The sequence below is a fragment of the Erpetoichthys calabaricus genome, chromosome 11 (assembly GCF_900747795.2).
Source record: "Erpetoichthys calabaricus chromosome 11, fErpCal1.3, whole genome shotgun sequence".
In the NCBI taxonomy this organism is placed as follows: Eukaryota; Metazoa; Chordata; class Cladistia; order Polypteriformes; family Polypteridae; genus Erpetoichthys; species Erpetoichthys calabaricus.
Window position 1 is genome coordinate 125621486 of NC_041404.2, and position 15073 is coordinate 125636558.

Sequence of the window (15073 nt, forward strand, 5' to 3'; positions counted from 1 at the left end):
TACAACCTTGCAAATGTGCATTTATAGAAATGTATAATGACTTCATGTATGCAGATTTGAAAATCAAAATGATCTGATACTTACAATGTCTTTTTATGTGAAAGACTTTTCCTTCTAATAAAATTTTGTGTGTAAGAATATTATCATTATTTGCTTTTCAGTCATGCTTAAAATTCATTGTCTTTTGCTGGAAATGTTTCAGTTTTTTTACATGAAATAGCCTAAATGCTAAGGATCAGTTCAACTTTACTAAATGCCAAAGATCAATTAGGCAGTGATACTTTCTGGCAGGCTACAAACACTATAAATCCACTTTGCATTCTTACTTTTATCAGGCATACTTAAAGGATAGGTTCAGTACATTGTGTTCTAAAGTATTTTTTATAAATTAAAAAAAATGCTATCTTTGTTTGCAGTTTAAAATGAACTCCAAACATAAACCAAAAGCCTTAAGACTAACTAAATTTCCCGTTGTAAATTAATGTACACCATGATTATGAAAAAAAAAAAAGCGCAGCTTTCCTTTAATGTTGTCATATTAACCTTATAATGTATCTTTTTCCTCAGAGTACAATTTCTTAATTTCTGGAGTAATACGGATAAAAATGTTTAAGACAGAGTAACTACTGAAAAACTGACGGGTAAAAATTAGTTCTTTCTTCATTATGAATCTTGACAACCCCTTTAACTCAATTACACTCTATTTATGTTTTGAATAGGACATGCAAGTTACTGGAGTTGAAGATGACAGCCGTGCTTTGAATATTATTATTCATAAACCAACATCTAATCCACATGCCAAGCCAATTCCTATTCTCCAAGCTAACTTTATCTTTGCTGACCATATTCGTTGCATCATAGCAAAACAGCGACTTGCAAAGGGCCGCATTCAAGCACGACGAATGAAAATGCAAAGAATAGCAGGTAAATTATTTTAATTAAAATTAGATTTATAAATTATGAGACATGCTTTGACCAACTCTGCCTAAGACTTAGATATTTGGCTGACAAATGTGCTATACTCTTTCTTAAACGGGTAATGTTTATTTGTTTTTGTGGAAGAATTCCTTACAACTCTTTTAGATATTAAATACAGAAAGAGGGTACTGCTGTAGTGATTGTCATACCAGTGGACTGAATATAGACTGCTAATTAATGCAATTAAAAAAAACCTCTGAATTTATTGAAGTAATGTAGAGTACATATTACGTTACTAAACTTTATTACCAAAAATAAAATACAAATGTCCTTTGGCAGCAGTCCCAAGGGCATGCAACCATTGTATCGAACAGGTAACTTATGAGTACGAAATTATTACAAAATTAATTTAATGTGTAATTTTATAAGTTAGTGCTAAGAAGTTACTTACAGTCATATGAAAAAGTTCGGGAACCCCTCTTAATTCTTTGGATTTTTGTTTATCATTGGCTGAGCTTTCAAAGTAGCAACTTCCTTTTAATATATGACATGCCTTATGGAAACAGTAGTATTTCAGCAGTGACATTAAGTTTATTGGATTAACAGAAAACATGCAATATGCATCATAACAAAATTAGACAGGTGCGTAAATTTGGGCACCCCAACAGAGATGCTACATCAATACTTAGTTGAGCCTCCTTTTGCAAATATAACAGCCTCTCGGTGCCTTCTATAGTCTTTGATGAGTGTCTGGATTCTGGATGAAGGTATTTTTGACCACTCTTCCATACAAAATCTCTCCAGTTCAGTTAAATTTGTTGGCTGCCAAGCATGGACAGCCTGCTTCAAATCATCCCATAGATTTTCGATGATATTCAAGTCAGGGGACTGTGACGGCCATTCCAGAGCATTGTACTTCTCCCTCTGCATGAATACCTTTGTAGATTTCGCACTGTGTTTTAGGTCATTGTCTTGTTGGAATATCCAACCCCTGCGTAATTTTAACTTTGTGACTGATGCTTGAACATTATCCTGAAGAATTTGTTGATATTGGGTTGAATTCATCCCACCCTTGACTTTAAGAAGGGCCCCAGTCCCTGAACTAGCCATACAGCATTATGGAACCTCCACTAAATTTGACAGTAGGTAGCAGGTGTTTTCTTGGAATGCGGTGGTGTTCTTCTGCCATGCAAAGCGCTTTTTGTTATGACCAAATAACTCAATTTTTATCTCATCAGTCCAAAACACTTTGTTCCAAAGTGAATCTGGCTTGTCTAAATGAGCATTTGCATACAACAAGCAACTCTGTTTTTGGCGTGAGTGCAGAAAGGGCTTGTTTCTCATCACCATGCCATACAGATGTTCTTTGTGCAAATTGCGCTGAATTTTAGAACGATATACAGATACACCATCTGCAGCAAGATGTTCTTGCAGGTCTTTGGAGGTGATCTGTGGTTTGTCTGTAACCATTCTCACAATCCTGCGCATATGCCGCTCCTGTATTTTTCTTGGCCTGCCAGACCTGGGTTTAACAGCAACTGTGCCTGTGGCCTTCCATTTCCTGATTACATTCCTTACAGTTGAAAGTGACAGTTTAAACCAGTGAGATAGCTTTTTGTAGCCTTCTCCTAAACCATGATACTAAACAATCTTTGTTTTCAGATCTTTTGAGAGTTTCTTTGAGGATCCCATGCTGTCACTCTTCAGAGGAGAGTCAAAGGGAGCACAACTTGCAATTGAACACCTTAAATACCTTTTCTCATGATTGGACACACCTGTCTGTGAATTTCAAAGCTTAACGAACTAATCCAACCAATTTGGTGTTGCAAGTAATCAATATTGAGCAGTTACGTGCATTCAAATCAGTAAAATTACAAGTGGACCCACATTTTTGCACAGCCAGTTTTTCACATTTGATTTAATTTCATACAACTAAATACTGCTTCGCTAAAAATCTTTGTTCGGAAAACGCCCCAGTACTCAGATGTTCCTAGGAAATGAAAGACATACCACTGTTATCTTTTTTGTTGAAATTAGAGTAAATTATTATGCAGGCTGAGAGGGGTTCCCAAACTTTTTCATGTGACTGTATGTATAAAGAACAAGGCTCAGTTTGAAAGACATTAGTATTTGGTACAAGCTTAAATAATATCTGTGTAAGCAGCCATGCTTGGTGCTGTACACTGTAGGTGCCTACCTGTGTTCTGTGACATATCCAAGTCAGTGTTGTACTGGTTTATTCTGGGAATTTCATGGTCCATGGAAGGTGTAACACACATTGTGAGTAGTGACATTCACATCTGCTATACAGAAAGTCTAGGAACATGATTGGCTGCTGTCATCAAATGCAATCCCATAAGTACACAGCACCATTTAATTGGGTGTTGTTTTACTAGAAATTGGCAGCTATAGCACAAAACGTCATATGATGAGGGCTGAGGAAGAGCATGTGTTCAGCTTCACATTCCTGGATATCCACATCTTATGAGGACATTCCTTACACAATAACCACTTCCAGTCTGGTTAAAAACATGCAGCAGCGACTACTTTTTGTGGAGGCTGAAGAAAGCCTGCCTGTCTCTTCATAATCTATTGAACTTTTACCGCTGAACCGTCGAGAACATATTGACTAAAATCCATTACGGTGTGGTATGGCAACTCCATAGAGAACAAGAAGGTCCTGCAATGGGTGGTGAAAACTCTTTGGCACATCATTGGCATCCCGCTGCCGACTATCAATGACCAGCAGCATACATGGTGTCTGCTTGCAGCATCATCAAGAATGCCTCACACCCAAATCATGAACTATTTACCCTCTTTCCATCAGGGAGGTGCTACAGGATCCTTTGGTCCTGCACTGGCAGGCTCTGAAACAATTTCTTTCATAACACCATCACCATTCAGAACTCTCAACCCTTACCACTCAATAGCTGACCTTTTTAAATATCAATAACTTCTGACTGTAGTAGTATATTTTCACCTATATTATATATTTTCACCTGTTTACACATATTTATTCTGTACATAAAAAATATTTCATATATCTTTTATTCAAATCATGTACTGTATCTGTACTTACTGATCAGTATTCATATCTCTATACTCTTCCTTGTATATACTACTACCTGTAATCTGTATATTACTCTACTATTTGCACTTTCTAGTTAGTTGGTAAACTGCATTTTGTTGTACCTGTATAATGACAATAAAGTTGAATCTTATCTGATCTAATCTCTTGTTTTTTGGCGCCTGTGGGCATTATATGCATTTCATTTCCGCTTGAGTACTCGTTGTCTATTAACTCTCACACACAAGAGTCCATTGTTTAACTGGCAACTGTACAATAAAAACAAACTAATTTGATTTTGTTGTAGTAGGTCTTGTGGGGTGTCACACTTAACAAGTGGCAGTCATGGAAGATTGCTAAGATTATGTAAATGAGGACTATGGCTGAAAATCTTTAGAAGAGTCATGTACTGTAATACCAGCATAAATAAGAGGATTCTTTAAGCACTCATATGCTTAAGTTTACCCTAACTAAACTTTTTTTTTCTTTTGACTGAATAAAGTTTGTCTGCCCAAAACATCTGGGCTTTGTACAGTTGAACCATTTGATTTAAAAAGAAAGTTATCAAAGAAACAGAAAAAAAGCAACTCTTAGCAAAACATAAATAAGCCAGGATGTTTTATGAATAATCACCATGTCTTACAATGTAAAAGTTTTCTGTGTTGATTTAAATGGATAAAATATGCAGAACAGTATCTTGTTAAAATGGTTCTCTCTTATCTTTTGTAGCACTTTTGGATCTACCAGTTCAGCCTTCAGCTACTGTTCTAGGTTTTGGACAAAACTCTGCTACTTCTTCCCAGCACCTTCCATTTAGATTCTATGACCAATCACGCCGTGGCCTCAGTGATCCCAGTGTGCAGCGCTCTGTGTTTACCTCTGCAGATAAGGTGCCAGGTAAAATATTTCAGGATCACTTTTGCATTCAACCTAAAGACTTAGAAAAGTTTTACCCTAAATTCACTTCCTTTTAATAATTATGATTATTTTTTCTATAAGTAGATTTAGGTCAGTTTTAGTTAAAAATGAAATGCAAATTTGTCAAATTATAATCCTAATGTCATTTCAGTTGCTCAACAAATTCATACTATTGAAATTCTTTCTTAAATCTTACCTAAATAATAAAATGTGTAATTAACTAAACTCCCATGGGAGAATTTTTTCATGCATCTCCTAGTCCAAAAGTCATGATTAAAGCTAAGGCAGGGGCTTAACCATTTTTAAAAAGAAAGGACCAGATAAGCCAAAGAGAGAGTGATTCCCCCATAGCCTCAGAAGCTACATTATTAATCTTTAAATTCATAACATCAGTTTCACTATTAAAGATCAGACACACAAGGATGAGGCTGTTAATTATTGACTTGTGGAAGCCAATTTCCTTACCTGCCTCCTTGATAAGGGGTAAAAAGCAGGTTTAGATAATGATACATAATATAATGTATATGATAATATATGTTTACTTGAACATAGCAGCTTGTGGTTTCTAGTTAGTTTTTATAAAACAAATATAAAATGTTTTGATAAATTAGAAGGTAATCTTTCAATTGCCTGGTGGTGTTTGTTTTGCAGTTTCCAGAGTATTGGTATATATTCTGCAAACTGATTCTAAAAGACACAAACACAATTTACATATTTTATCAATCTGTGAATGTTGCTATGCAAAATTAATACTGAATGATCTTACTTCATGTGGCATATTTGAGGAATGGATTTATAAAATTGATGCACTTATAGCAGAGGTTTTTGTTTGTTTGATTGGCTGTTTCTTAATACAAATTATTTAGATATTTTGAATAAGTCCTTCAGGTAAACATCTGTCTGTTTTTTAATTATTGTTTGACTGGTAGGTTTTATTTTTCATTTTCCATAATACTGTACTAATATTCTTCAAAGCAGTTAAGGATTCTCAAAATCACTGCAGCTCTGTCTATGTTTGTTTTACTTCCAATCACATTTTATCTCTATTATGTGCTCTGTGAAAGCTAGCATACAAAGCATACATCAATAAAGCTGATTTATTTAAAATTAACTTTGATTTTTTTTATTGTTGGAATATTTGTCATTTGTGTAGTGAAAAAAGTAATGTCTATGTTTTGGCAGTTTTGTTTCGATAGAAAAAACTTTATTAAAGTTTATCTAATCTAATTTTTGTAAGAACTTTCTGAAACTGGCAAATACCAAAGCGTACATATTATATTATTACATGCTAAGTTATAATTAATATCTGGACAATGATAAACTTACAAAGGAAATCTATACATTTGAAAAATATTATTTCTATTCTTTTTAAACACATTTTGCTGCAGGATGTATTTACCCATTAAATGGTTTATTATCAATGAAATTACTTGCATAGATAACTATTTTGTAGTACAGGTAACTCTTAATTTTCTGTTAAACTTCTTAAACTCTCTTATGCTGTTTGCCACTTTTCTAGTATGTTTTAAAGTATTAGCTTTTTTCATTTTTTTAAAATATGAAATGCCTATTCTTGTCTATTTCTAAAAAATATATACATTGCTGATTCATTTAATAGCTCTGTCAGTGTAAAAATGTATTACTGAACCTATAGTATGTCTAGGATTGCAGTTCAGGCCTGTGTGCAAAATTTGATGTTAAAGAAAATTAAAAAGAAATAGACAATGTGAAGAGAGTTAGCTATGTTTGGTCTCTCAGTTCTACAGTCAGATAATAATAATCAAAATAAGCTGAATGGCAGTGTTCCATAATTAGTATTAAATTCAGAGATTCAGCATCTTATTAGTTGTTTTTTAGTATCTTATTACATTATTATATCTTATTTGTCTCCTAATTTTAAGGTTTGATGGTCATGATACTCCATTTGTATGTAATTTTTTCCTTGTGTACAGAGTGTGTCCTTAATAGCAGTTCATAAAAAATTGAATCCTTTTTTGCATCAACAAGTATTTTAAGTTGAGTCTATTTTTGTAATGTACATTGTAAACAAGTTATATAGTCGAGTCTTGATGGGATTCCCTATTTACATGCATAAGGAATATCAAAAATTTGTTTTTGGTTTGTCAGGCTCTGTCAGTCCATTTTTGCACATAACAAACACAGTTATTTTTTATGAAAGTTTTTTGTGCATGTCTTGAATCAGTTTAGTATTGAAAGGATTTTTCCAGTCACTTAATTTTTTGTGGGAGATTCCCATACAACATACAGGATTTCTTCTTTTGCCCCACAATTCGATTTCATTTTAGTAGCAGACAGACTCACATTAAGGAAGGAACTTATTAAGTATTTTATTGTTTAGTGGTTTATAATATAATAAAATGTGTGAGGCTAAAATTTGGTTTACAACAATATATTTCACACTTTTGAACAGAGAAATAATCTAGACATGTTGTGTCGACAACAAAAGACTGAATAAATTTTAAAAAAAAAAAAGTTTATTTTTAGTAGTAACGTATGGATTTGAAAGCTAGATAATCAATACCAAACAGCAGATACCGTAGATACTCGCGTATAAGTTGAAAAGTTTATGCCTTAAAATTCATTCAAAAAAACAGGGTCGACTTACCTGCGGGGCAACACAATTGTCCATAGAATTTGGGTAATGACATTGTACACTCAACGCTTCACGGTGTTAAGTCACCGGTCATCTGCTGTTTCCCATGGTCTTTGAAATAATTATAAGCCAGCAATACTATTGCTAATTAGCTAGTTTTTTTGTAATTTCATTATATAATTCTTTAAACTGTGAAATACTTGAATTTGAGCATTAGCTTTTGCAGGTTTTGGATAACAAACATGCCATTAGCTGCCACGTGCAACCAGATTTGGAATCAAAAGAACCAAGGCAACACACGCTATCAATGCGATGCAAGCGCAGCCCGCGATTCAAAAAATTTCTCTGCCTACCTGTTTGTCTCGTCTGATAGTAGCTGAAAAGCAGCATCAGGAGAGAGCAGCCTGAAGTAGTCCAGCAGCGGGTGATCTGTCGTGTCCAACAGCAAGCCATGCTGTCTTCTGAAGTTCCGATAGCCAGTTCGGCTCCCACGGATCAATGTCTGGGTATTCCTCCCACGCGAACCTTGCCGTAGGTGCATCGGCTGCACAAATGCATTCAGCTGGCAGCTGATCAGCTGGCACGGCATCGGCTGGTGTCCGATCAGCTGATGCCGGCTTCTCACTCTCTTGCTCGATTCCTGATCACTGTCAATAAAATCAGATTCTGAAAAATCAGAGTCCGACTCAGCGATAATGTGCAAAACATCGCCTGCCGAGTGTTTTCTTTTCTGCACTCGCTTCGCTCCCTTGTGACATATCGACGCCATCTTACCTTTGTTTACATTTGTTTACATTTCGCAACTCACGCACACGCAAGGATTAGTTGCCGAGTCAACGAGTCTAGCATTTCTCCAAGCACAGAGGGAATGCCTGTGACATGACAGTGAGTTTTGTCACCATTAACAGCTGATTGTCGCCCTCTATCTCTGATAGCTGTCAAGTTTTACCCTCGACTTATACGCGGGTCATAACAAATTTCGCAATTTTCGGCTTAAAAATACACTCGACTTATCTGCGAGATCGACTAATACGCGAGTATCTACGGTAATTGATGCTGGAGAAGATTACTGCACATGCTATAAAAAGTACAGTAATCCCTCCTCCATCGCGGGGGTTGCGTTCCAGAGCCACCCGCGAAATAGGAAAATCTGCGAAGTAGAAACCATATGTTTATATGGTTATTTTTAGAATGTCAAGCTTGGGTCACAGATTTGCGCAGAAACACAGGAGGTTGTAGAGAGACAGGAACGTTATTCAAACACTGCAAACAAACATTTGTCTCTTTTTCAAAAGTTTAAACTGTGCTCCATGACAAGACAGAGATGACAGTTCTGTCTCACAATTAAAAGAATGCAAACATATCTTCCTTTTCAAAGGAGTGCAAAGCAAGCAGTCAAAAAAAAAATCAATAGGGCTTTTTGGCTTTTAAGTATGCGAAGCACCGCCGGTACAAAGCTGTTGAAGGCGGCAGCTCACACCCCCTCTGTCAGGAGCAGGAAGAGAGAGAGCGAGAGAGCCACAGAAAAACAAAGTCAAAAATCAATACGTGCCCTTTGAGCTTTTAAGTATGCGAAGCACCGGTGCAGCATGTCCTTCAGGAAGCAGCTGCACACAGCCCCCCTGCTCACACCCCCCTACGTCAGCGCAAGAGAGAGAGAGAAAGAAAGTAAGTTAGGTAGCTTCTCAGCCATCTGCCAATAGTGTCCCTTGTATGAAATCAACTGGGCAAACCAACTGAGGAAGCATGTACCAGAAATTAAAAGACCCATTGTCCGCAGAAACCCGCGAAGCAGCGAAAAATCCGCGATATATATTTAAATATGCTTACATATAAAATCCGCGATGGAGTGAAGCCACGAAAGGCGAAGCGCGATATAGCGAGGGATCACTGTATTCTCTTTTTTAAAAAGTCTCTGATCATTGGAAAAGTTAGAGTTGAAACACAGACAGACTGAAAGAATAGATGCCATATTGACAGTTGCTGCTGCAGCATAATAAAACTTGAAAGATACAGCATTCTGTAACCTTCCACAACTGAAAGATCTTTTTATTAATAGAAAGACTTGATGAACCACTCTTCATTAGGTCATCAGCAGTTAAGAGTGTCTAAATGTGTAATATATAATAAGATGTGTCATGACAGGAACTCTGTGGTGAGCTGGCGCCTTGCCCGGGGTTTGTTTCCTGCCTTACATCCTGTGTTGGCTGGGATTGGCTCCAGCAGACCCCCATGACCCTGTAATTAGGATATTACGGGTTGGATAAACGAATGGATGGATGGCAGGGACTCATATATTTGGTATATTAATAGGTTGTTTAAGCTTTCAGTTTCAAAATCAATCACTCAGATAAGGTTAAAATAGAAACTTGGGCTAGTCAAAGACAGGGGAAAAGTGGGAATGACAAATTGATGCATGGATATTGCAGTGCTTGTTATTGTTAAAATGTGTCTCACCATGTAACCAAAAAAAAATTGGAGATGGGGATAGAAGTTTTCGTGACTTACTACATTGTTGTTGTTTTTTTTTCTTTATTTTTTAGGTGAAATGGCATGTATTTTTATAGTAACATAGATGACAAGAAAAACAGCCAGTTTTTAAATCTGAGAATTGTAGTATAGTGCTTGTAGGTCTAAAGTGGAGGTGTTTTTTTTTATACTCGGATGTCTTGCAGTTTTTAAATCATCACTAGGAATGTCCAGTTTGTCATTTTCAAATTAATTTAGAAATGTTTTTGGCTCTTTTGGAATTTCTTCATGGGATTAGATAATGTTCACTGCTTAAAGGATGGTATTGATTAAGCTGGAAGTCACATACTATCAACTTTAACTCTCCCCCACCCACTTACCTGTCATCAGTTATGAGTCTTTGGAAGGTTCCACAGAAAGGAACAGATGTAGTATATATGTGTGTGTGTTTACCCAGTGAGAAGACATAACAAGAACTAGCACTGAATAAAAGGAACTGAGAACAAAGAACTGGACCTAATTAAATAGTTTCACTATGAGGACTAAGTCTAAGCAAAGTCATGGGGTGAATTCCTAAAGGCCTTGGTACGCAGATGAGGTGTGATATGCCACATGATTTAGCTTTTCTACTTCCCACACAATTTACTTTCTTTATAAATAATTAGGTAGTTTGAAGTCCTGGTAAACATCACATACCTGAAAATGATTATTGTATCTTAATATATTCTGGAAAAAACTTTTGTATTAATATTACTGATCTGTGGTGGGTTGGCGCCCTTCCCGGGATTGGTTCCCTGCCTTGCACCCTGTGTTGGCTGGGATTGGCTCCAGCAGACCCCCGTGACCCTGCGTTCGGATTCAGCGGGTTGGAAAATGGATATGACTGATAAAAAAAAGACTTTTTTTGTCTCATCTTGGCATACCCTTCTACCCCTTACTTCTGTCGTCTTACAGTTTATTTTTATTTCCATTGTTTAAATTGTTGATATAAGCTGTTAGTGTACATTCAGTTTCTTTATTTAAATTTTCACTAAACATTTTAAACTTTCTTGCTTCCTAAATTGCATGCTAGAGAAAGAACTCAAATGAAGCAAAGTACATTTTCCTGAATTCTTCCCAGAGGTACTGTGACTGTCAGGAACCTTACTGCCTATGTTTTCATTGGTTTATTTCAACTGATTACACAGATGTAGAGTTGTAAAAACTTAAAGTGGAATTTGCAACTTCCTCCGTTTATTTTTCTTACTAAAAAGACAGCTGACTTTTTAAACTTGTTATCCTGTGCATCACAGACTTAACCTTGTGTTGTTGATTTAGTTAATGTTGTTTTTTTACTGTATTAGCAGAACAACACCTGTTGAGATTTATATCACTGCTTTAGCATGTAACGCGGAACAAAGAAATTCATTTGCCTGCTTACATCTCATTTAAAAAAAAAAAAAAATCTTATACAGTATATATGAAGGGTAGTATACACGATTAACACTACTACCGTGTGTCCAGTATTGATGGGAAAGGCTATAGCCCTAAACAGAGTTAAACAGACCATATTCTTGATGGAACATTAACATTAGAATCCCTGAAGCCTACGAGAAAATTCAGAATCCTGGGCCACCTTAAATTAGTTTGCACCTCTCCATCAGTGTCTTTTGTTTTATAAATGTGTCAAGCAGCACAAACAGCAAGCAGCCAGCAAGCATCCCCCCCCGTGTTCTCTGCGTTATGGTGCATTATACTGAAAATGCAGTACAGGTAAGATCGGGGGAAAAAAAAAAAACATTTTCAAATGACAACTTGTGTTCAAATGGCATAACGTTTTCAAATAATGATGTTTTCATATATGAATGTCTGTGTGCATGCTCGAGAGAGGCAGAGACAGATTCGATCTCATTCAAGTGGTTACTGGAATATAAAATAAATTCTTTCGCAAAAGTATAACGAAGCAAGTGTGCTTTTATTCAAGAATAAAACTGAATAACAAAAAATTCAAATGACAGACAACAAGATACCAAGTAGACATGATTCACCAGCGTTTGTGTGTCTGCTTATATCCCTTCAGCGATATCTTTTACAGGTAGCAAAACTTTACACCAGCTGTTACAGACTGATATCAAAGGCTTCTTTTTGGGTGCATACACCATCAGCATGGCACTGCAAGATCTAAACACTAGCATGGAGAGTTGATTGCGTACTAAAGTGACTATAGCTGCAGGTGGAAGTCCCATTTTACTTATGGTGCCAAGCATAGTTGTGTCACAGTGCAGTAGTCTATTAGCCAGCGAAAGGATTGTGAAGAAGCTGTCTGTTGTTACGGTTCTGCCTTTGTCCAGAAACGGCTCCATAAGTTTTATGACCACAGACTCGGAAAGTCTTTGCCCTGGGTTGTGACTCAAAATGCAGTACTCATCAAAGTGTTGCCAGATGTCCAAGATTGCAGCAAATCAGCAGTTTTTCACAAGGTTCTGCACGGGGTCTTTGTTGTCAAAGTGCAAATGCCACATGGTAGTCTGATAGCATTCACGGGACATCATATCTTTGATTACCGGTACAACAAATAGTTCCGAGCAGGCACCAAGCACAACACCAACTGTGGTCATCGCTGCTCTTGTGAAAAGAATGGAGATACATGCCATCAATTCAGAGAGGGAGAGGCAAGTTCGTTGTACCAAGTGAACGTCACTGACAGAATAAAACTGAAAAATTAAAAATCAAGTGCTAACTTTTACAAGTAGCCAAAATTTACACCAGGTGTTACAGACTCAAATCAAATGTATGCTTTTATTATATTATAGTAATAATTGCAACTCACTACTCAAAACGCAGAGTGCCCAGCCTCGAACTTGGAATATTTGGGTTATAAGACAGCAGTTCTTACTTCTGCACCATTCAAGAATACATATCAACTTCCTGTCAATTGACATTTGAGCATGGGTTTTTAACTCATTGACAGCAACATGTAAATCAAATGATTTTTTTTTTCCTTTGGTTATATTCTTGAACAAAATTGCATGTGTTTATTTCATATTTGGATTAAAGTCACATTATACACTTCACATCATTATTAGTATAACATTGAAAAAGTTTCTGCTTTAGCTATGTGTTCAGCATTTCTTGCCTCGCATTTTCTGACATCCTACACTTATACAGATCATTGTAGACACAGAACACGTATGAAATGTATGTATTCCAAATAACAATATATTATTTACCTTATACAACTCCAGGCACCTCACTGCCAGATAAAGAGACTTAAGAATTTTACGATGGACTCAGCTCTGTTGGTGGGGAGGATATGATAGCAGGCTGCTTGCGCAGATTGACACATTTACAAAACAAAAGACGCTGACGGAGAGGTGCAAAGAAATTTAAGGTGGCCCGGGATTACGTGTTTTTTCGTAGGCTTCAGGGATTCTAGTGTTAATGTTCCATCAAGAATATGGCCTGTTTAACTCTGTTCAGGGCTATAGCCTTTCCCATCAATACTGGACACATGGTAGTAATCCGCCATGGAAGGGACAACATTTTAAGCTACCATTTAAAGTAAACATTGATTGACTCTAGTCTTGTGCTTACATAGACTAGGAATGGAATAGTAAATGTTTTAATAAGTAAAATATAATCTTGTCTGATTTGTACAGCATTTAATTCTATGTATTATTTTTATCAATATTTATTAAGTAACAATATCATATAGTTGATGATAGTGGTAATAGCATATGTTAGTAGAACCTGCCTATATGCTTTTTGCCTCCATTTTCCCCAACCCTTATTTTGTTCCTTAAACACATTACAGTCTTTATTTCTGTCTTTTAGGTAAAATCTTTTTTGCAACTGTGGTCCGAGAACAATTATTTTATTGTGAGGAAAGCTAAAGTTTAATTGTCTCTTTGAAAATGTGGGCAAGCCAGACAAGGAAATGTGCTTTGGAGTATAGCAGATGGGGGAAAAGTGTCATTTATTACCAGAAGAAAGTAGCAGAATGGGAAGCGGCTTGGATCTTTTCAGAACATTAATTGTCTTATGCTTTCTAAAGCACTAGATTCTCCACCATAACTGCTTTACATGTGTTTTTGTATTTAGCAAATGTAACTATTTAAGCCAAGCAATTTTTTTTGCTACTTTTGTGATAAATGCTGGCAGTGCTCCACTACAACACTAAGTCTATAGGTATATTTATTTATTTTGGATATAACACAAAGATTGTAGTTTCTCCACAAGCACATACTATGTTTGTGAACTTTTTTTAATAACTTATATAAGTGTTTACAAATTTATAATTAAGTGGTATTTAACCAGGATTAGCAATTAAAGAAAAGATGGGTTGAGATTAGTGTTCATCAGATGTATGTTCATTTAGGATCGGTTATAAGCAGTCCACAGCAGTGGAGCACATCTTGTACCAAACAACATTTGTAAAACTAACTCTATCGTTGCTTTATTGCATTGTGCTTTTGTGTGTCTCCCTGTATTCTTGTGAGCTCAGCTGAATTCTACAGCCATCCACTTCATTAAGCACCTTGTTATTAATTTTGTAGATAGCACCCCTCCTGACTGAAATGATCATGTTTAAGCAATAAACATTCATTAGAGGCTGTAAACTAAGTTATTTAAAATCTGACTTTCACAGGGTTCTGTATTCTTCACTATAACTGTAATGCCACCAGTCACAGGATTTATTGCTAAGCTGGAGAGTCCAGTAAAATATTTGTCTTTTGCACATCTATGCAGCATTCAAACTGTATAAAACGCAATTTAGAGTTAAGCAGCACAACAAGTGCCATGGAAAACACCCTTCTGTGCCCTCTATTTTTGAATACAGTTTTCTTCTGTGAAGGCTGGCCAATCAAGTAATGAGACATAATGAGCATGACCTAATCAGGGACAGGCCACGTAATAAGCACAAACAAATCTTAGCGCGATTGGAGTCGCTGTTTTTGAAAATCTGCATTTTTGCTCATCCATACTAAAATGCCAACCGGCATTTTCAGAAGTATATGGCTGTAGAGAATGTTTCCAAAAGTCTTTGGTTTTAGGGTTGTAAAACTCCATGGTAGTGTGGAAGAAAGGCAAAAAGAGCAGTGTTTGCA

At 36.2% G+C, this 15073-nt stretch overlaps 1 protein-coding gene across 4 annotated transcripts in view; it reads left to right on the top strand.

Moving 5' to 3' along the window:
• Positions 1 to 15073, top strand: part of clec16a (C-type lectin domain containing 16A) — a 226728-nt gene that overhangs the window by 190743 nt on the left and 20912 nt on the right. For all 4 annotated transcript variants that reach the window (XM_051933606.1, XM_051933607.1, XM_051933608.1 and 1 more), the window contains exons 20-21: positions 720 to 924; positions 4715 to 4882. In XM_051933606.1, coding sequence (XP_051789566.1) covers positions 720 to 924; positions 4715 to 4882 — 373 coding nt within the window. The remainder of the gene's footprint in view (positions 1 to 719; positions 925 to 4714; positions 4883 to 15073) is intronic.